We start from the raw sequence: 21,468 nt of genomic DNA on the forward strand, positions 1-21,468 counted from the left end.
GCCTCCCAGGCACCCCTAAGTGTCCAATTCCTAATTTTAGCTTAGGTCATGATCTCAGGACCAGGAGATCAAGCCCCGCATCAGACTCCATGCTCGGCGTGGAGCCTGCTTAAGATTCTCTCTCTCCCTCTCCCACTGGGTCCCTGTCCCCCATTCTCTCACCACCCCCACAAGGGTTGGGGGAAGTCCTTGCAGGGATGCCCATACTCCTTTGACAAGAGCCCAGGCCTAGCTTTCTTTAGGCAGTGAGAACCCCAACCCCTGTGGGAGACATGGCCCCAAGAAACCCTCACAAAGGGTCCTTCAGCTTTCAAATCCCCAAAGGCAGACTGCACAGCACCTTTGCAGATGTGGCCCAGATTCTGACCTCAGGAGATGCTTCTGGGGTCTGGCCTATTTCCCTCAGGTTGCAGCTCAGTCTTGGTCATTCAGGAGCCTTCCCCACCTCCCCCACCTTCACCCAACAAGTTCTGCCCCATTAAGTACCCTTTCTGTCCTGGATTCCAGCCCTCCAGGAGTTCACAGTCCGAGGGAAGAGGATATGTACACCGGAGCCCATATACTCATACATTTGCGGAACTGCTGAAGGGTTACCCAAGACAGAAAGGTCTCGGGGTTGTGAAAGAGGCAAAGCACCTGAAGACGGGGTGTTTGGAGGGTGAGCAGGTCAACTTCTAGACAGGGCAGACTTGTGCAAGAACAACAAATAACACTTCCGCAGGAGCTGAAGAAAGACATGGCCCTAGTCTCCAGGCTGAGGAATGGAGGCCCTCTCCTCTGAGGTCGCAGGGCTCCCTGAAGGTTTTGAGCAAGGTGCAGTCATGTCCTCAGAGGTATATTCTAGAACCTTTAGTGAACCAGGGTGCACCATGAGTATTATCAAGGGAAAACCACCGCTTCTGCCTCCCTCGGCCCTCCCAAGCTCCCCTTTCCTTCCACATGCCCACAAACATGCCACTCAAGCTAGCACAGTCCAAGAGCCTAGGAGGCAGGCAGTCTGTGGGCAGGCATCAGGGGGGATGCAGGGCAGCCCCGTTTAAGCTGTGAAGGGAAGAACATGGGCTCTGCAGTCAGAGATGACCTGAGTTTGAATCCTGGCTCCATCTTTTACCTTGCTAGGCACAGTGACTTTACTTTCCTGATCACTGCCTGGAAAACTGTGGAGGCCACTCTCATAAAGCCATTGTAAGAAGTAATGTGGCTCCGCAGGTTGGCCGGACGCATGGCCCCCAGCAGATAGGTGCTGAGTGTAATGCAGGTTTCCCAGAACTTTTAGACACTGGAGACAGCAGACTGGACAGAGCGCTGGACTGCCAGGTCAGAAGCCCTGGGGGCGAGACCTGGCTGTATCTGCTCCTGGGTTCTTGGGCAGTTGTCTGCCTCCCGCATCCACAGAGTGAAGGTCTGTGGTTCGAGTAGTCCATTTGCTCCCAGGTTACGGGCTTCACACAGTTAGGGTGAGGTGCCTTTCCCCTACGTTCCAAGGATGGTGGGAAGACCAGGGCCCCATCTCCTCCTCCAAGCAGGGGAGGAGGCAGCAGCAGGACCATTTATCAAGAAAATGCCTCCTGCTCTGATTGCTTAGGGACACCCATCTGGTTCCTGCTCGAAGCTGCAGGTCTGCGCTTCCTGCCAGGACAGCCAGTCTCCGCCGACAAACGCTTCCTGGGGCTCCAGCGGTGGGTGGTGGATGTAGCCCGGCCCTGAGGAGCAGATGGGTTGCATTCCAGGGGTGCTGGGGGCGCGTTACTGGTAGAGTTGTTTTACTTCTTCTTTCCCTTCATTGATTTATACAGTAAAGGAGAGAGTTTTCAAACAGTAGGCATGTCTGGGTCTGGGCAGGCAGGCAAGTGATTAATCTTAGTTTGCTGCTGCTGACAGCCAGGAGCAAGAAATAATAAAGGTTTGCAGGGTGAGGAGGGGGTGGGGGGTGAGGAAAGGCTGCTCCCTCCTTGGACTTCACTTCCCTCTACCATGGACGCACCCCCTTGTTGGATCAACATTGAGGCTCCAAATACTGCAGAGTAACTGCCTGCTCCCAAGGGCGGGCCCCAGAACAGTCCCTCCAGCAGTGGCCCTTTTCCCAGCCATACCCCTGAGGGCAAGGCCTAAAGGAAAGCAGGGTTGTGCACCCAGAGGACTGCCTAGCTGTAATGAGAGGGTCCCTCTGACTCCGTACTCTCCGAACTGCCAGGTGGGTGTGAGGGCTGGAGGAGGAGGGGCCTACAGAAGAAAGAGGTGGTCAGGCAGACAGGGACCCCAGGAGGTGCTGAGGGGGTCTTTGACATGGTCCAAGGAAGATTCAGGCCCTGCGTGTAGGTAAGCAGGGTAAGGCCCTACCCATGCTGGGAAAACAGCAGCCCAGGAGAAAAAGCTTCCCACTTTTCAGTCCACAGTTAGTAATACATCCTATCACCAGCATCCTCTCCTGCCCCCACGAGAGGCAGCTTTGTGCAGCAGAAGACACAGGCTCTTAACCAACTGAGCCACCCAGGAGCCCCGACACAGGCTCTTAAACACCAGCTCTGCCTCCTCTTCTTCTTTCTTTCCTTTTCTTTTCTTTACTTTTCTTTTTTCTTTTCTTTCTTTTTTTCAGCAAGCCCCATACCCAGTGCAGAACCCAGCAGGGGGCTTGAACTCATGACCCTGAGATTAAGACATGAGCTGAGATCAGGGGTCAGACGCTTAACCGACTGAGGCACCCAGGTACCCCACCAGCTCTGCCTCTTAATAGCAAGGTGGTCTTGGGCATAAGGGGCTTAACATATCTGAGCCTCAGTTTCCTCATCTGTAAAACGGGTTTTACAGTTACAGTAATGAAAAGATAGTATGCGTGAGATGCTTAGCATGTGCCTAGCATGTAGTTTAAGTGCTCAGTGAGTGAGTGAGTGGTAACTCACGGTCTCTGTTATAGACTTTGGAGAGCTATAGGTTGTTGAGGAAAGAGCTCAGTGTGGTTCAAAGCTTGTGTGTTATCTGGGTCTGGCCTAGAAGTCTCTGTCTACACCCATATCCATTCCCCTTTATTAAGGTGGGACTTTATGCAGGCAGCAACTCAAAACCCTGCATTGCTGTGACTGAGACTTCAAATCACACAGAGCTAGAGTCAAAGCCTGGCTGTGTGACCTTGGGTAAGTCACTTAACCTCTCTGCTCTCCTAGCTGAAGAGGATGAGCATCTCAATGAGCATTTCCTCATTTTCTCATGGGGAGGCATTTTTGTGGCAAGCCAGGACAGCAGTTCTGATACACTGAGTACACCAAGCAGAAACCCTGGGATTTAGGGAACAGAGATTTTCTTTTTAACTTAGATTTATTTATTTATTTTTGACTGTGGGGCGGCAGGGCCAAATCCCAAGCAGACTCACCCCCCCACCCCCCCGAGCTGAACTTGCAGGTCCACGAGGGCTGATCTCACAATCTCTTGACCCCAAGGCCACGAGCCAAAATCAAGAGTCAGATACTCAACTGACTGAACCACCCAGGTGCCCCAAGAAGATCTTTTAAATCACTAGGCCTGATGCCCTGTACAGGTGGAGCAGCTGGAGCCCAGAGAGGGGAAGGAGTTGCCCACCTCCTGGCTTCCCAGCCAGGCCCTATTTTCTGGCAGCATCTGAGTCAGGCTGAGGCAGGGGCAGCAGGGACAGGGCTGGAGTTGGAGGAGGTCTGTGTGTTTGCTTTCACTACGTGGAGGATTCCACTTCTTTTCCGGGCTGATGGAGGGAAAATGAACTTTCTGCTCAATTAGCGTGCAGTGTGGTTTCTCCTTCTAGAAGATTTAAAGGACATGCCACAGTTAGGGGCTCTTGCTCCTAACAGAGACTCCTCAAACGCTTCTTGCAGGGGATGAACTGACAACAGTGAGCCTCAGTGCTGAGTGAGTGAAGGAAGAGCTAGGCTTTCATGCATTCCAGTGCCCTCTTTCTGCCCTTTGGGGAATGCCTTTGTTTCTCTGAGCAGAAACGCCCCCAACCCTTCCACTCCAGCTGGGCCCCAGGACCATCACCAAAGTTTCTGAGCAGGACCTGGGCCACAAACCCATTGCCAGGCACTGCCTGGTATCTTCCCCAGGGCAATGTGTAGACTGGCCAGAGGCTCCTTCCCTCAGCTGTGGGAATCTAAAAATATTGGAGGGTAGTTTTCTGGCTCTGAAGTGACAATGTCAAGATATGTGACCCAATGGCAGAATCCACTTTCTTCTCTGGGTCCGCTCAAGCAGCAGAGAAGCTGGGGGCATCTGGGGGATTTGCTGGCAGAGAGGGAAGTTGAGGGCAGCTCACAAGGGACAACAGTGGCGTCTGTAGCTGGCAAGAGAGGTTTTCAGAAGCCCTGTCCAACCATGGGTGTGTCTGGAAGGGATCAGGGGTGCAGGCTGGCTGCTGGGAGTGCTGCAGTAAAGGACTAGGGCAGTGGGGTGGGGGCGGGGAGCACATGGCGTGGTGGAACTGATGAGGGTGAGGAGGGAGGAGTCAGAACCCCATCTGGATTTCTGAGCAGTGATATCGCCAGCTGCAGCATGGACTTGGAATGGTCAGTTTCAGAAAGACCCGGGAAAACACGCTTTCCCTAAGTCAGCTGACCTTTTTCCACTGCTGCCGAGAGATCAGAGATGACAGGCATCTACATCACAAAGCCAACCCATTCTCCAGCACACCCCCTGGCCTGCTGGTGCCAAGGAAGCCCGCTGACAGACTGGGTGTCCCTGCCTAGCCACGCATGCATTTTTTGCTCCCCTGAGAGCTCCATGGTCCCTTGAGCCTCTGAGCCACCCCGATTACATTTCCAGCTGGTTTTTAATTATCTCCTATCAGCCCACATAAATCTGCCTGTGTGGCTCGCCCTCCAGGGGAGGCATTCCAACTGCCCGTCCGTCGCCAGGAAACCTCTCATGCCCCAGGACAGCTTCCCCTCTGAGGACTGGGTGGTCTCTCCAAATGAGAAAAACATTTCTTTCTAATCACATTTCTAACATCTTGTTAATATGACTTGTTTAATAATATTTTTGCAAAAGCCATCTGGGAAAGGCTTGGTTGGGGACTTGGGGAGGGCATATGGGTGCTGCAGGGACTGGCCATGGTGACAGACACAGATCTCGGCTCTGCCATCAGCAAGGGGCAGCAGCACAGAGAAGGATGCAGTGGGGTCAGAGAGGGGCAGGCAGAGGACGGGGCCTGAATCCCACCACTTCCCCCTGTACGAGGGTCATCCAGCAGGTGGCTTCACAGTGGGAGGAAGGAAGGCTGTGCTGCTGCAGGTGGGTTTGTTTGCAGAGTTTCTGTGCTTGCCCCAGGACAGGGCTGTGGTCTTAATTTGCTTCTAGCTAGGTCAGGACCGCTGGAGGAAATATGATTAGCCCCCACCTAGAGGCATTTGGCCTGGCTTAAAACAGATAGCTTTGTACCATAAAATTCCAAGAGGCAGTGTGGCTGGCTATTCCCTAGACCTTCAGACCCTTAAAAAAATCAGAAGGGTCTTGAGTCATCTGGGTCAAGACCCTGGCTTGGGGATGGGAGAACCAGACCCAGAAAGGGAAAAAGACACCCCTGGTATCCCGTGACAGGTCGCTGGCAGAGCCCAGGCACTGTCACGTCTGAGGCCCATGGCGCCGCTGTAGTTTCTTCTCCCATTTTCTGCATCAGCGTTCTTGGTATTTGAGGCAGATTTATAAAATCAGGTGTCAGATTTTATAGCTCTTGTCTTTGCTCCCACGGTTCAAATGCTAAAACTGTAAAAATGATTGCTGTTTGTGAGTGTGTGTGCGCCTAGTGTCACACGCACACACGTATTTCCACTTTGCTGAGGTGGATGCCTCCCCACTCCTGTTCTTGGTGCCTCAGACCTTTTCCTAGACGGCTTCCCTAGTGAGCAGCCGCCTTCTCGTTTCCAGCCAGGGCTGATTTCTGCCACTTTTAGTGTCTTGTTCTTTATATATATATATATATATATATATATGATTACTTCACCCAGGAGAAATATCAGAAACAATTGGTTTGGCAAAGCCAGCTTATTAGAAATGCTTTAATTGGAACTTTTTTTTTCCTCCCTATTTTCTTTTTGAATATCCACACACTGCTCATGGTTCCAGGCAGCATGGGAACCAGCCTGCCACCTTCTCATCGGACTTTGAGGGCAGGGCCAACAAACAGATCAGCAGTGTGGCTGTCACCGCTATGATCGCACTGTGTGCCAGGCCTTTAACTGGGCAGGGTGACGGAGGCCCATGAGACTCTCAGATGGTAGTCTGGACAAGGGAACAAACAGGTAGGTATGATATAAGGAGATGTGGCAGAGAATAGGTGAAGGAGGAAGAAAGTTAAGTTTGACCAGCGGCATCTGGGAAGCCTTCCTAGAGAAGCTGGCATTGGATCAGAGCTGTGGAAGATGATAATTTATTGAGAAGTAACAGCAAGGGGCACCTGCGTGGGTTTGTCTTTGGCTCAGGTCATGATCCCAGAGTCCTGGGATCAAGCCCCAAATCGGACTCCCTGCTTAGCAGAGAGCCTGCTTCTCCATCTCCCACTCCCCCTGCTTGTGTTCCCTCTATATCTCTCCAAAAAAAAAAAAAAGAGAAAGAGAGAGAGAGAGAAGTAACAGCAAGGTAGAAGGATGGTTAACTGGGTTTGGGATTGGAGGAGAGGTCTCTGCACTATCCTTTCTTCCTCTGGTCCCAACTAGCGTTTTCAGTTGTCCCTACCATAGGAGCCCCTGGGCCCTCCAACCCCAGCCCAGGTGACAGAGACATGCCTTATAAACTCAGAAGTCCGTCAGCTCTCTCTGGCTTGTCCCAGCATCCCCACTTCGCCATCAAGGAAAAGGGCTCAGTGACTGTGTGACTTACCTATGACTATGACAGTACCCTACATACCTGGTTTTTCATTTTTTTGATCTCCCGCTTTCCCAAGGGCAGGCCATGTGCCATCATGTCCAATTGACCCTAAAAGTGCCTACCCCACCCAAGCTGGACGTAGCATCCAAGAGAGCCGTGCATTTACACAGCGCCCAGCAGGCTCTTTGCAGGCCCAGATACGTAGGAGAAATTGATTAGAACAGGCCCTTGCCGAGTGTCCTCTGAGGCAGGCAGAATTATACCAGTAACACTGATTAAAAATGCGGGGGTGGGGTGAGTTCTGACACAGTGAAGATAAGACCAGTGAGGCAGCAAATGAATGAGATCCAGTGATCTGAGCACACCCAGATTTCAGACCCACAGTCTTCTAATGTTAGCATAATCCCACTTGGACTTCATATTTTCGGGCCAGAAAAATACCTTTTCTGTCTTTAATGGTTCCAATCTTAACCAAAAAAGTATTCTATGAAGAAACTAGGGTTGACTATTTTACTCTTATAGGAGTTGTGCTTTTTAAAAACCAATCAGTTCCATATAGTAAGTAACTTTTTGAAACCCAATTACTTGCAGCCATGCTGAAAAAAACTGTAATTAATGTGGTCAAATCCTAGCCAAATAATAAAATGAAAGCTTTGTTGTGTATCAAGGCAGAAATCAATTTCATTAGGGAGCAAAGAGCCGGAGATTTAATTTTGAGAAAATTCTCCACCCTGTGGACAGAGGTTGTCAAGAAGCTGCCAGAATGAATGCCCAGCACAAGAGGACTTGCCCTCCAGAGCCCAGATTACTGAGGGCTGACTGACCTTTCAAAATTGCATTTGCAAACCTTCTGAATGTAGCCAAAGCCAGTGATCTTTTGCTTTTTAATGTTCTTGGACCTGGTGTTCCTTTTGGTTTTGGTCAGGAAGTGAATGTTATCTTCACCTGATAACACTTGCACGTTGGTCAGATCCTGTCCTTTGGACCTGGGGAGGAGGTGGCCTTAGGAGATCAACAGACACGGGAAAGGGGTTTAGCAACGACCTGGTGTGTCCACATTGATGATGGGGTCATATGCAGACAACAGGGCTGAGGGCGAAGCTGGACAGACCCACAAGAGACAATGCCCAGTTGCAGGACACTAGTGCATGAGAGATTGTGAACAGCAGGTGAGACCAGGATGGGAAAGGACAGGAGATGCTGCCCTGTGAGGACAACTGGAGCCCCGGGTCTGCTTCTGCTTCTTCAATCTTCTGGTCTCTGAGGGGCCTTCCTGGGATGGAAGGCATGACTGTGGACACAGGAACCAGAGCTCGCAGCTAAGGCTATGGTCACTGAGCTGCTCTAAGTCCAAGAAAGAATTTCCCATGGTCAGAGCCATCAAAACGTGGAAGGGATTGTCTCAGTAGGAAGTAATCTCCCCAGGGCTGAGGGTAAGAGATACAAGCTGGACACTAAATGTGAGTATTACAAAGGTATTTCCATCACGGGATAGAAATAGAATGGGGGTGCTGAAACCTGGATGTGCATCAGAATCTCTTAGAGAGCAAATTAAAAGCAGATTTCGTTCTAGGGACACCTGGATGTCTCATTGGGTCAAGCGTCTGACCTTTGAGATCAAGTCATGATCATGACAAGAGATCAAGTCATGATCTCTTGGTCGTGGGATCGAGCCCCATGTTGGGCTCCATGCTCAGTGGAAAGTGCGCTTGAAAGATTCTCTCCTTCTGCCCCTCCCCCATCTAAATAAAAAAATAAATCTTTAAAAAAATAAAAGATCTGGTTCCAAAGAGACCCAAGGAGCCTCAAGTTTAACAAGTCTTGAGGACTGTGATGTGGGCATTCTGAGGCAGGTTTAAAGAAACACGCGGTCCTCTTCCAGCCCTGGCGCTCTGGCACTTCTGTAAGTAGGTGAGTCCTTTTGTTTAATATCCACATAGTCATTCCTTCTTCATCATATGGTATGAACATCTCCTGTGTGCCAGGCTTCAAAGCTTTACCGGTTTGTGGGACCTTGGGGGTCCTCCAGTCCTGTCCCTTCATTATAGAGATGGGGAAACTGAGGCTCAAGAGGGCAGAAGCTGGAGTTGGGACCAGGTTCCTAATGTTTGGTACAGAGCTCTTTTCACTTGCTTTCAGTGGTCTTCAGAGCACATTGAAAACTACTCCCATTTCACAGATAAAGAAACTGAGGCCCAGATTCCCAGGACTGTTGGGGAGTTTTTCCACAGGAGAAGAACTGTCATTGATACGATTTGCAAAGGCCCTTGGCCAGGGTGTTTGGGTGGCTTGCAGCAACTGTGTGCCTTTGAAATTCCAGAGAGGAGAAAACTACCCTCAGGTTAGGGGCACGGTCACTGGCAAATGGATCTGTTTTAACTTGTAGTTTTTAAAAACCCCTCTGGATTTTCTTTCTTTACCTTTTTTTTCCCCCTTTTTTGAAGCAAAACTATAAGTTGGATCAGGTGCTCTGTGGGGAAGTCCTCTCCTTGCTCTGCTAATTGATGCCCTCTGTCAGTGAGCAAGGGAAGCCCCCACCAGCACAGGAGTGGGCTGGGAGGATAGTAGGCACTGGCCCCATGATTGGAGAAGCATGAGATTCGGGGTGTGGAAGATTGCTGCTTCCCTCCGCTCTGCACCCCTCCGCCATCCTCACTCTCCACTTTGTCATCCCCCATCCCTGCTGACAAGGCTACCGCTGGTGCCCAAGCAGCCCCTACACCTGATGACATGGGGGTGGGTGTGGGGGGATTCCAGCCCCTGATTCACTGGGGACTTAGAGCAAACCTCCACCCCTCTCTGGGCCTCCTAAGTCATCTGTGAACTGAGGGCACAGTCTTAGAAGCCTGTGCTGGATATCTGGTCTGCTCAGAAATAGTGAATGCAGAGAAGTACACATCATAGGTACTTAATAAATACCATACATCATGTATGACCAATTTTTTTTTTTAAGATTTTATTTATTTGAGAGAGCTAGAGAGCACAAGTGGGGGGAGGGGCAGGGAGGGAGGGTAAAGCAGACTCCCTGCTAAGCAGGCAGCCCAGAAGTGGGACTCAGTCCCAGGACCCCAGATCATGACCTGAGCCAAAGGCAGACGCTTAACCGACTGAGCCACCCAGGCACCCCTGACCAGTATTTTTTAAGCACAGAAACTTCTTTCCTCTTCTTTCCTATTGTTTTCATGTGGACCCCTGTGGTAACAACATGCTTTTGAGAGGGCCATGAAATGCCACTTGATTTTTTTTTTTTTTAAGATTGTATTTATTTGAGAGAGAGAAAGAGCATGAGAGGGAGAAGGTCAGAGGGAGAGGCAGATTCCCCATGGAGCTTGAAGCTGATGTGGGACTCGATCCCTGGACTCTGGGATCATGACCTGAGCCAAACGCAGTGGCTTAACCAACTGAGCCACCCAGGTGCCCCACAGGGAAACTGATGTCAGGGAAGTACACACCCTCCCCAGTGTCACCCAGGGACAGAGCCAGGGCTGGAACCTAGGCCTTCTACCCTAGCCGGGTGGGCTGCCCAGTTGGAGGAGGTGGTCCGGCAGCCCGGACTCTGCCTGGCCATCCATGGCTTCTGGGCTGCCAACACGGCTATGAATGATAGACCAGACAGACGGGAAGACACGTTCACTGCTCGGCCCAGACCGCATGGAGCCAGCAAGATGAACCAGATGGGCAGTAACTTGTATGCAGACTCCAGCAGAGCGGTTGGAAACAAAGCTGTGTCAGAAACCCGAGCCTCAGCACCTGCCAGACTAGCTCACGAACTGCCTAGCTCAGACGTCAGACAGCCCTGGGAGAGGTGGGAGCTCCATTCTACAGGTGAGGAAAACTGAGGCCAAGAGAGCCACAGCTCAACATGGCAGGACAGGGACTCAGACCCAGGTCTGGGGGACCCTGAATCCATAGGCGGTGGTTCCTTTGGGAGCTGTCCTGCTTCCCTTGTGCCTCTCTGAGTCCTCTCCACAGCCACTGGGGCTCACCCCCACAGCTCCCTGTTCTGGTCCCTGTTCTGGAGCTTCCTTCAGGCTGGCACGGCCCCCCGACCTGCTGGCTGTGGGGGTGGTGGGGGCAGAGGTTGGGCCTTGGAAACAGCCTGGACCTCTTAGTAGCCAAGCTGTTCGGCCAGCTCTGTGTTGCGTGTCAAGCCCTCAGATACGAAGCCAGACGATCTAAGCTTTATCAGGCATTCACACTTCGTTCCCAAGGACGTTCTCACTTACCCTCATAACTACCGTTACATACTCCCATTTCACAGGTGCAGATTTTTAGGCACTGGACAGTAGTACATGTCAGCTTTAACCTCCGTGCTGCTGGAATTGGGGGCTGGATTAGTCTTTGTTGTAGGGGCCATCCTGTGCGCCCTAGGTTCTTGAGCAGTGCCCCGGGTTTCCACCAAGATGCCGGCAGCCCCTGAGTTTCCAGGCATCGCCGAATTATCCGCCAGAAGGGATAAGCTCACCTCAGTGGAGAAGCACTGCTCCAAGGAGAGTGTGGTCTGGGAATGACTTGTCGCAGCAGATGGAGACCACTCGGGGACAAATGCGTTCTCTCCATCTGTGGGCACAGGTGTTGGGACTGCTGTCGTCATGGTGTCTTCCCTAAGCCTGGGGATCCACTATACCCAGGGGTCTGCTGGTTTGTCTTCCTGCATTGAGGCTAGCCACCCTGCCTTGCCTTGGTTCTCCTGGCTGCTGCTGGGGTGGTCCCCACCCACCTGGGGGGTGTCCTTCACTGGCTTGAGTGCTGGAGAGCCTTCCTCCACCTTTCCCAAATGGGGACACTGAGACTCAGGGAGAAGGGATTTGCTTGGCCAATGACATCAGTGGGATCAGAGTTTGAATTCAGTCCGGCCCCCACCGCCATCCGAACCTGTGCTAAACACAAAAAGGTGTTCACATTCCTAGGAGAGTCCTCAATTAGAAGTAAAAGGGGAAACCAAACAAAACACGCTAGACTGTCTTGCCCCTTCCCACCCCTGCCTCCGCCCTTCTTGAAGTTTTCATGTATGCTTGGTGGAGCCTGAGAACCGCTGGGAATACCGGACAAGGGAACTGCAAAAGTCACCCGGCCTGACGCCCAGGCATCATTACCCTCCTGCTTTCACACCTCCAGTAACGGGAGGCTCACTCTCTTGTCATCCTTAATTCTTAAAGTCCTCCCGCCTAAAACTTTGTTAGTCTTCTCCTGAAAAAATCACCCCAAATGCATTCATTTTGGCCTACCTGCTGCTTTGTGTGGCACAAGGCAAACCTTAATGCCTCCCCATGTTTGCTGGGAGAGGCCTCCGCCACCTCTCCTTCTGCCTGGAGATGGCTGTTTGTCATGATTTACTGGAGGCCCTCACCCTGGGCCGCCTACTTAGTGCTTGAGAAATGCCCAGGTGGCCCAGGAAGGCTAATCACTGCTGATGCATTTATTGAAAGTCTAATTATTTGGTTGTAAATCAAGTCTCATTGTGCTCAGCAGCGTTTACATTTAAACGCTTGTTTGCCATAACTTGGCACGTGCGTCTGAGGCTTATTGCAGTGAAGGCTACTTTGGAAGGCGGTGGGCCGTACGCAGGTGTTTGCCAGGTGACCTTGTAAGCCCCCGCCCCCAGCTCCCTTGACTCCTAGACGGTGTCCCCTGGAGGGAGCCTCCTGTCCTCTGGCTCGGTACATACACCCTCATGTCCTCTCACTGTCCTCCAGCCGTCTTCTCATCTGTGCCGTGGGCGTCTTGTGGGTAATGCCAGCCCTTGCAGCATCTTTCTGAAGCCAGAGGTTGGTCCATTTGTGGACCGGGGTGACCACTAACATTATCGTGCATTTCTGTGTCCCTGGCCCTTTGCTGGAAGGTCCCAGTATCTGTGGATGCCAGCCTGCACATAGTAGGCCCCTCAGGAGATGGCAGCCAGGTTCCTGTCCCCTGAGGGCCCTTGGCACCTGAGTTCTGTGTATTGCTCTACCCCTGGCCCAGGGCTCTCACAGCATGTTCTCTTTGGAGTGGCTACACACTGCTCATAGGTATGGCTCTGCCCCCTAGTATGCTCGCTCAGCTGGTCCTCACTGGCTGCCCCAGGACCAGTGCTGTCCAGACAGAGCAGCTACTGTGTCTGGCCTTGGGGGCGGTGGCTTCCACCCTAGCTGGGCCACCCTGAGGGACAGAGCGGAACAGCCATCAGGGAAAGATAGGTGGATCCTCGTTGCTGGCTCAGGACAGACCCTCACTAGATAGCGGATGGATGGATGGATAATGGACAGATGGACCACATACTCAGCTGTGGGCCAGGCAGGTACTGAGGGCCGGGAGGGAAGTAAGGCTTGACCTACTGAGAAACATCACAACGAGCAGATGAGATTCTTAAGCTCAGGAGCTCGCAGAGCCACAGGGAGCCCATGTCTCAAGGCAGAAGGAGACCGAAGGCCCACCTAGACACCTGGATCCATCTGCTTTGGTGGCGGAGCAGGGGAAGGGGAGGCAGTGGTAGCTTCAGATCCCGGAACACTCACCTCAGGCTAAGAAGAGAACATAGACTTTAGAGTTGGACAGCCCTAGGGAAACCTCAGCCCCACCCCGTCCTGTGGAACTTGGCACACAACGACCCTCCGACCCACCAGGCTTCAGTCTTCCTATCTATAAACAGTGGTAGTGACACCAACTTAGCAGTGTTGCCGTGGGCTTCCGTGAACTAACCTGTAGCACCAGCTCAGCTCCTTGCCTGGCATACACCGGGCGTGTGAGAGGCACGGGTGGCGTTCCTTGTGCAGTGTCCTTTGCCATGGTCAGCTCTGAGCCAAGGGACAGTATTCTGGGGCATCTCCGTCAAGGGAGCAGTTCCCTACCCACCCACCCTTCAGTAGAGGGGAACCAAAGATCTTCTCTGGGTGTGGATTCCTGTAACAGGTCCTACACACTAGTCCCAAAAGGCAATTTCCTTGCCTTTTCCTGCATAAATATTATATGCAAGTATTTTTAAGTCATTTCATCATGAAAAGAAGTGATTTAACATAACGATTACTCAGAATCCTTCATGAAATATGCATCAAGCAATTAGGTCTAAAAGCGAGAGGTGAGGCCTTGTACCCTGCTCGGGCCGGCAGCTGCGGGCTGAGTGATGTTTTATTAAAGCCCGTGATTATGAGACGAGGTGGGGCCTGTTATTAGGCCCGGCTCACCAGGCACGTTTGATAATCCTGGTGATGAGGAGGTGCTTTTTGTGATGTTAATGAACGAACTAAACGCAGTGACAGCCCCAGCACCCCCAGCCTCCGCCAGCCATACATGACTCATTAGACAGGTCAGCCACTGGAGACACCCCTAATTGTGACTTTGCTCTCAGAAGATGTCCTATCAAAGGAGGCAGGACGGACACAGGAGTCTGGCAGGCGGCAGCAGCCTGTCTGAACTCCCTGGGGACCAGTGCCCCCCCCAAAAGGGGTGATGGGGAGGCAGCCTGGCCCAGGACCTGGCCCTCGAGATCCTGGATGCAAGGGCTCTAGGTTTTGGCTGCAGCTACAGCCCACCTTGCTGTGTGCCTTGGGCCGGAGCATTGCTCTCTCCAGCCTCAGTTTCCTCCCAGGTTCCCCAAGAGGGTGAGAGGAGAGGGTCCTCAGGTGGCTTCGAGCTTCAGAAGCTCTGTCCAGAGTGGCCACAGTATCCCCGGGCATACTGGGCGTCTGATGCACACTGTGTTCTCCCTAAAAATTCTTGATTTTTTTTTTCTCTTCTCATGTGAAACATCTTCTGTGTTGAGTCAGGAGTCATTCAAGCCATCCCTTCGCAGCTGTTTTTAAATCTTTTTAGTGGTTGTTAGGTAACATCTCACTCGTCCAATCAGGATGTATCATCACAGCCCATCTCTCGGTGTGTGTTGACAGGGTTCTACCTGACCTTTTCGTGAGTCGGAGTTTGACAGATTGTCTCAAAAACCAAGCCTGCTCGTCTTTCAGGGCCTGCCAACGCCATGGGATGGGTCACCACCCTGTTTACATAGTTGGGAGCTTCACCGGTCAGGATGGGCCATTCCCAGTGCTTGGGGTGACCTTTCCGGGCCAGCCCTGTGCTGTCTGTGGCCCACCATCAGCCCTGTGGAGCAAGCACCTGGGGACTGAGGCCAGAGTCAAGGAGTTACTTGTGCAAGGTCTCAGGTGTCTCCCCTACCACCCTGCCTGACCTCACATGGAGTGTTGAGGGCTAAGTACGCTTCCTTTTCAGAGCTGATGATACTGAGGTCAGGAGCATGGACCCTGGGAAAGGCCCAGCAAGGAGGGGAGCAGCACCGCTGCTGACTCCTGGGTGACACTGGGTTCGCCACCTTCTGTCTGAGCCTCGGGGCTCAGCATATAGCCTGGATCCCAGGAAATGCTCAGGAAACATTGACCGTGATGACCATTCAGGCCAGTGCCCCATGAGACTACAGGGCAGTGGGCAGCCCTGGAATGGGGCATGTGGCTGCCCCCAGGTGTCTTCCTGCAGGACACCGTCACAGAGTGCGCAACAGCTTAAGCTTATACATGTGGAATCCAGGACCTTAGGCCTGAAAGCAGCCTCAGAGGTCATCCAGTTAGCCTCCCTGCCTCACAGAGGTCGTGGACGCAGGGACAGAGCCAAGCACCCCCAAAGAACCACCTCGGGTCCAGCGAACCATGGGGTGTTCAGTGTCTGAGCCCAGCGGGCAGGGCCACTCCTCCAGGGGGCCCCTCACGGGAGAACCAGCTCATGGGCCCTATCCCTGTGCCAGGCAGTGGTCATGCCAGGGACTGTGGGGAGGTCATAGGGCCCAAGTCCTCTGCCACGGTCCCCAAACTTTGTTAGTTCAGAATCCTAAACCTGTGTGTAATGAAATCTGAGTGCTGGAGGCACTTGAGGGAAGTGCTGACAGCTGCCCTTCCCAGTCCATGTCTGTTGGCGGGGAGGTTTTCAATCACCTGGTGGCCATTCCTCCAGCGGAGCTGGTGGTCTGGGAACAGAGCAGCTTCCAATTCTTCTGCCTCTGGCTCTGTCAGCTGTTCTCACCTTCCCCGCTCACTTCCCTTGCTGCCTGTTTTAAGAACTACCGCTGTAAAAACGTCCCATTAAACCATAGGAGTAACTTCCCTTAACCTCCTTAAAAATGAAATCCACTCCGCCTGCAACTCCAGGCGCCTGTTGCCCACAACGAGCTGCTGCGATCCCATCTTACACAGCCTGCACTTTGCATCCCCGCTGTAGACCTGGGACAGTCTTTGAGGCCCAGCAGTCTGGCACCCAAGACATCGCCCCTCTCGACCCACTCGCACAGAGAGGCATGACGGTCCCAGGCCCCACGCCCACCCTGCTCTGTGATCTCTCCAGCGTGGTGGGTGGCTAGTCTCCACTTAACTGGGGTTGTACATTTTTCATGGAATGCACACCGTTTCCTTCCTAGCAGCTGAAGCAAGCGCGCCTCCTGCTTCTCAGAGGCGTCGGAGGCAATTCTCCAATGAAATGACCCTTCACTGAGGAGCAGAACTTGCCACAGGCTCTGTAATTAGAACATTGTCAGCCTTAAAAAATCTTGATTTAAATTTTAGTTCTTTACAGGAATTATTCTCTCTTGAAACATAATTGCTCTCCGAACGATTTCCTTTAAGCTGAGGGTGACATTTCTAAATACGTTATTATGAGCAGATGTATTGCTCAGTGCCCGCCCTTCATGAAGCATTTGCTCTGCCATTTGAAAATGGTCCTGGAGTCCAAATTGACACGTTAATAGAGCAGCCGCTGGTGCGCGCGGGGAGCCCAGTCCCGACTGGAAGCGATGTGTGTGAGCCCTCCACTGCCCCTGTGGGAGCTGCCAGAGCAAGAGGGCTGGAGCTGAGGAGCTTGCAGACTTGTGTCCACATGGAGCTCGGCATCGCCGGCGGCTGGGCCTTGGTGTCCCGGAAGCCTGGCCCCCAGGGCTGGTCACAAGTTCTCAGTGCCAAGGGACAGGGTCTAGAGAAGGCAGCAGGAGGTCCAAGCCCTAGTAGCTCTTTCACCAAGTGACAAACATGAGGTAAATTGGACTGTCCTTTGGAAACCCAAGCATCTGCATGTGTGGCAGCAACATCATAAAAGGTCAGGCTTGGAGCTGAGTGGGCAGGGAAAAGGTGGCTCAGGCAAAGGCAAAGTGCATGATCTAATGTGGCCAGAGACCCTGGTGGGAGGTGGGAGGGGTCTGTGAGTGCCAGGTAGAAGCAGTGTGGCCATTGCCATCCAAGAGCTATGCCCCCCACAGCGTGTTGATGTAGCTGGCAGGCTGCATGGGGCACAGGGCGTGGGGCTGTGCTCTGATCTCCGAGGGACCCACACACTGCCCTTTTCAGCAGGTGCCATGCCTGGTGGGTACGGACTGGGCCCTGCTCTGTGGAACTTGCAGTAATTGAGAAGATAAGTAATTGCAGTTCAACAAAGCAAGTGCTAATGGAGGCATGAGTATACTCAATGCAGTCAGAGGAAGAAAGGAGCTCTACTTGTAGGCGCCTGGAAGACTTCCTGGCAGAGGAAACACTTGGGCTGGGCCTTGGAGGAAGAGGCAGAGTTCATTCAACAGAGGGAAGAAGTGCAGAGAAGAGAGTGCCTGCATAGGGGCAGAGCTGGGGGGGAAGAACACGTGTCCTCATGACATTCCATTGGCTAAAGCTAGTCACATGTTTGCAGTGGATGCAAGGGAGAATGGGAAATATAGTCCCTGGCTGGGCCACCCCTTCCTAGTGACAGTAGAGTACTATGGAAAGGGGAGCATCAATTTTTGGGAAACAGCTCTCCTGTCATTCCTGCCACGCTGTTTCCTCATCTGTAAACGGGGTGGGGGGTTGGCAATGACCTGTCCCGCGTACTTGTTAGGGAGCTGGAGACTTAGACTTATACTGTGCCTGCCATGCGAGGCTTAATACTGCATCAGCAACAGGAAGAGGAGCCAAGACCAGGGGTTTGTTTTCCTGAAGGAGCCTCCAAAGCTCGTGAGGCCCAGAAGACTCTCCAGCAGTTTCTGTTGCTGGTTCCTAGTCTGTGCTGGGCAAAGGGGTTCCTAGTCTAAGAGGCAGCTACATTTCATTTGGCCCTGGGTAGCATGGCTGTTCGACCTTGGTCACTCTGCAGATCCCAATAACCTCCGTGTTTTGTTCGCAGGAGCAACCAGGGCTTTATGCACATGAAACTGGCCAAAACCAAAGAGAAGTACGTTCTGGGTCAGAACAGCCCCCCGTTCGACAGTGTCCCGGAAGTCATCCACTACTATACCACCAGAAAGCTGCCAATCAAAGGGGCCGAGCACTTGTCCCTCCTCTACCCGGTGGCTGTGCGGACCCTCTGAGCGGACCAGCCCCACGCTGCTCTGTGACAGGGCCCAGACTTGGAGGAGCCAGAGGCCCCCGGCCACTGTCGCCGGCCACGTCCAGTTTGTCGTGTGTATGGTACTAGCACACCACTGCATGTCTCTAGAATGCTGTTGCCACTCGTGGGGGCTGGAGAAAGCCTGGATAAAGACAGCAGGACAGCCAGCGCGCCACCCCAGCCCCCACCCCCACCCCCTCCTTGAGTTTCTGTGAATTAAAATATTTGCAAATCCAAAGAGATGCCTTCCAGGATGAACAAAGGAGAGCAGCTCCAGAGGGGCGAGGGGCGGGGCAGGAGCTCCCTGGGTTGCCGCTCTTTGTTCTCCAGCTGTCACAAATTCACACCTGTGGGAGGGGGCCCAGTTTCCCACCGGGCCCGCTGGTGCTGGGAGACAAATGCGGGTGCTCTGAGAGCCCACAAGAGCCTGGGAGTCCCGCCTCCCCTCTGGTGTGTGTGTGTGTGTGTGTGTATGTGTGAGTGAGTGTGAGCCCATACCTGAGAGAACGTGGTCACACACAGATGTGAGTAACCCACTAATCCACTTTTAGTCACTTCAGTATAATCTTTAGGGGATCTTCAAGGAATCATTGTGCAGTCACAAAGATCTTTCAATTATTTATGAATAGGGTGTGTAAATAAAATAGTCATTTAATATATATTCTTAGCCTTTTTTTTTTTTTTTTAATACACCACAGGGTGTCCGAGGGGGGCAGTGCTGGTTTCATCCCCAGAGCAAGGTATGTCTCTGGCACGTGTGATATGACAGGTCCTGGGGAGGGAGGGAGGCAGAGCCCTCAGCTCAGGGCCAAGGCAGTCAGTGGAGCAGGGGGGTTTTCTTTGCCCCCTGAGAGCCAGCCTCCAGGAAGGTGCAGCCGGGCCCCGCATTCAGCCTCCAGCAGCAGTAGCCTCTGGCGCTGACCCAACAACCAAGCTCTCCCTTCCTCCTGCAGCTGCCCAGGGATGGCAAGTCTGCACAGCACCCAGGCATCCACAGACGGCTCCCCCACCCCTGCGACCCTCTGAGGCATTTAATGTGGGGGGAAGGGTGGCACAGAGAGGGAAAGAAACCTGCGTAAGGTCACAGAGCTCATAAGCAGAAGAGGCTCTTCGCCCCGATTGGCAGGCTCCATGGCCAGCGCTCTGGCTCTCCATGGCCTCGCTGGTGGAAGACAAATCCTGACCTGTGGGGGGACCTGGAGTTCTCCGGCCATCCACACTGCTTCCCTGCAACCGCACCCCACCCCTAACTTACCTCTGTCCTCCACGGGAGCGGGGATTCCTCCCACCCCTTCAGGGCAGCGCCCCCTCGGGCTGTGAGGGGCTCGCTCTTAGTTCCCCCTGACCCCCTGCCCATTCACCGACCACTACACTGGTTAAATGCTGGTGGAAGGAGAAGAATCCAGGATTTCCAGGTGGCTCCATGGGTTAAGCATCTGACACTTGATTTCAGCTCAGCTCACAATCTCAGGGTCATGAGATCGAGCCCTGCGTGAGGTCCTGCACTCAGGACGGAGCCTCCTTCTCCTTTTTTCCTCTATTCCGCCTGCGTGTGCACGCGCTCTCAAGTAAATACATAAAATCTTTCAAAAAAGAAAAAGAAATAGAAGAGTCCCACCCAGCAGCCTGACAGACACGGCTTCCATCTACCGACGACGGAGGCACGGGGAATCCAAACTCGGCATGAGTTGCGGTGTCGTCTTCGGCGCGCGTCTTCCTCCCTGCCCTGCCGATCCGAACGGACGTAAGCTCGGTGACCACCATCCCCGGCACGAGGGGTTCTGTCCAAGCATCAGTGGCAGTCCTAGACCTTCAGAATCGCCCAGGCTTCGGCCGTGCTTCCGGCACGCAGCTCACAAGCGGTCTCAGAGGCCCCGCGAAGAGAGCGGACTCGCCGCAGCGCCTGGCAAATGGGCAGAGCAGGACTGAGAGCTGTGCCCGCAGAGGGGGCTGCCGTGGATTGCCAGGGTTTGTAGCCAAAGCTGTTTCCTTGGCGACCGTTCTTTCCGCCCAGTCCACCCCTTGGGTCATCCTCCCTGGTGCTGTGTCGGTCCTGACAGCCGCCCCCCGCCCCAGCCCCGCCTGCGGCTCCCACAGGCCAAGCTGCCTCATGATTACCACTTAGGCCACGGCTCAGGTCTGGTCTTCCAGACTCCATCCTGACCTTTTGTCTGTTTCGCATTTTCCCAAACGTCCTTTAAGGCAAGAGAGTACCTGGAGTGATTCACATTTCTCTCTCCCTCCCTATCTCTCTCTCTCTTTTTTAGTGGATGAGAAAATGAGAGTAATTGGCATTTGTCCAAACAAGTGCCAAAGGAGACTGGATCCCAAGGGTCCACTTAGAGGAAGTTGGGGACGTGGGAATAGCCCCTCAAGCCCCTCAAGCTGGAGCCCGTATGAGCTTTCTCCTCCACCTGCAGGCCCAGAGGCCGACGGGGCACTTCGGAGGCTACAGGCTGGGTCAGTACAGGAGCTGTGTGAACTTCTCAGTAAACAATCTTGCACACCAAATTCCTCGTCAGAAAAGACCCTCTGTGTTGGGGCACTTGGGTGGCTCAGTGGGTTGAGCCTCTGCCTTTGGCTCAGGTCATGATCTCAGGGTCCTGGGACCAAGCCTCAAGTTGGACTCTGCTCAGGGGGGAACCTGCTTCCTTCTCTCTCTCTCTCTCTCTTTGCCTGCCTCTCTGCCTACTTGTGATCTCGGTCTGTCAAATAGATAAAATATTTTAAAAGAAAGAAAGAAAAGGTTCTCTGCCTATCGCCTGAAAAACTAGCTTTCTTTGCTGTTGACTTTGCTCTCTTAAGGGATTCCTGGGCCCTCCCCTGCCCTAATCTTCCTGAAGTTTCCCTGGGAGGCCCAAATTCCAGCTGCCCTTAGGGACAGAGGAGCTAGCTTACAGGATGGGAGCTGCTAAAAGGAATTTTTGCCTTAATTTTACGAACCTCTCCCTCTTCTTCCTCTAATTGTGACCATTTCCTCTGTCGGTGTGTATTCATGTTTTCTTGGATATCTAACAATTGAAACGGCTTTTCCCTTTCAGAAACACTCACATTCAGGTTACTGGCATTGGTTTGGTTTTGGTTTGGGCATTTTTTTATTTTTTTTTTTTCATCAGCTGCCAATTAATGGAAAAAATGGGCTGGATTTCTTTGAGGGGGGAAAAAAATAGGCTCTCTGCCACACAATATCTCGCCCTCAGCATTTTGTCTCAGAACACAACCTCTAGCCACTAACCGGCTGCGCTGCTCAGAGCCACAGCACTGGGTTTTTTGTTTTGTTTGGTTTTGTTTCCTTTCTTTCCCTTTTTTGCGGGCCCCATT

The 21,468-nt window shown here is 52.8% G+C and overlaps 1 protein-coding gene across 1 annotated transcript in view; it reads left to right on the forward strand.

Moving 5' to 3' along the window:
• SHB (SH2 domain containing adaptor protein B) overlaps positions 1-18,806 on the forward strand; it is a 136,014-nt gene extending 117,208 nt beyond the window's left edge. The window contains exon 6 of the mRNA XM_059141317.1: positions 17,944-18,806. Within this exon, the coding sequence (XP_058997300.1) occupies positions 17,944-18,127 (184 nt within the window). The 3' untranslated portion in view covers positions 18,128-18,806. The remainder of the gene's footprint in view (positions 1-17,943) is intronic.
• Positions 18,807-21,468: the final 2,662 nt, after the last annotated feature.

This window comes from Mustela lutreola, chromosome 12 (genome assembly GCF_030435805.1).
Source record: "Mustela lutreola isolate mMusLut2 chromosome 12, mMusLut2.pri, whole genome shotgun sequence".
Lineage (NCBI taxonomy): Eukaryota > Metazoa > Chordata > Mammalia > Carnivora > Mustelidae > Mustela > Mustela lutreola.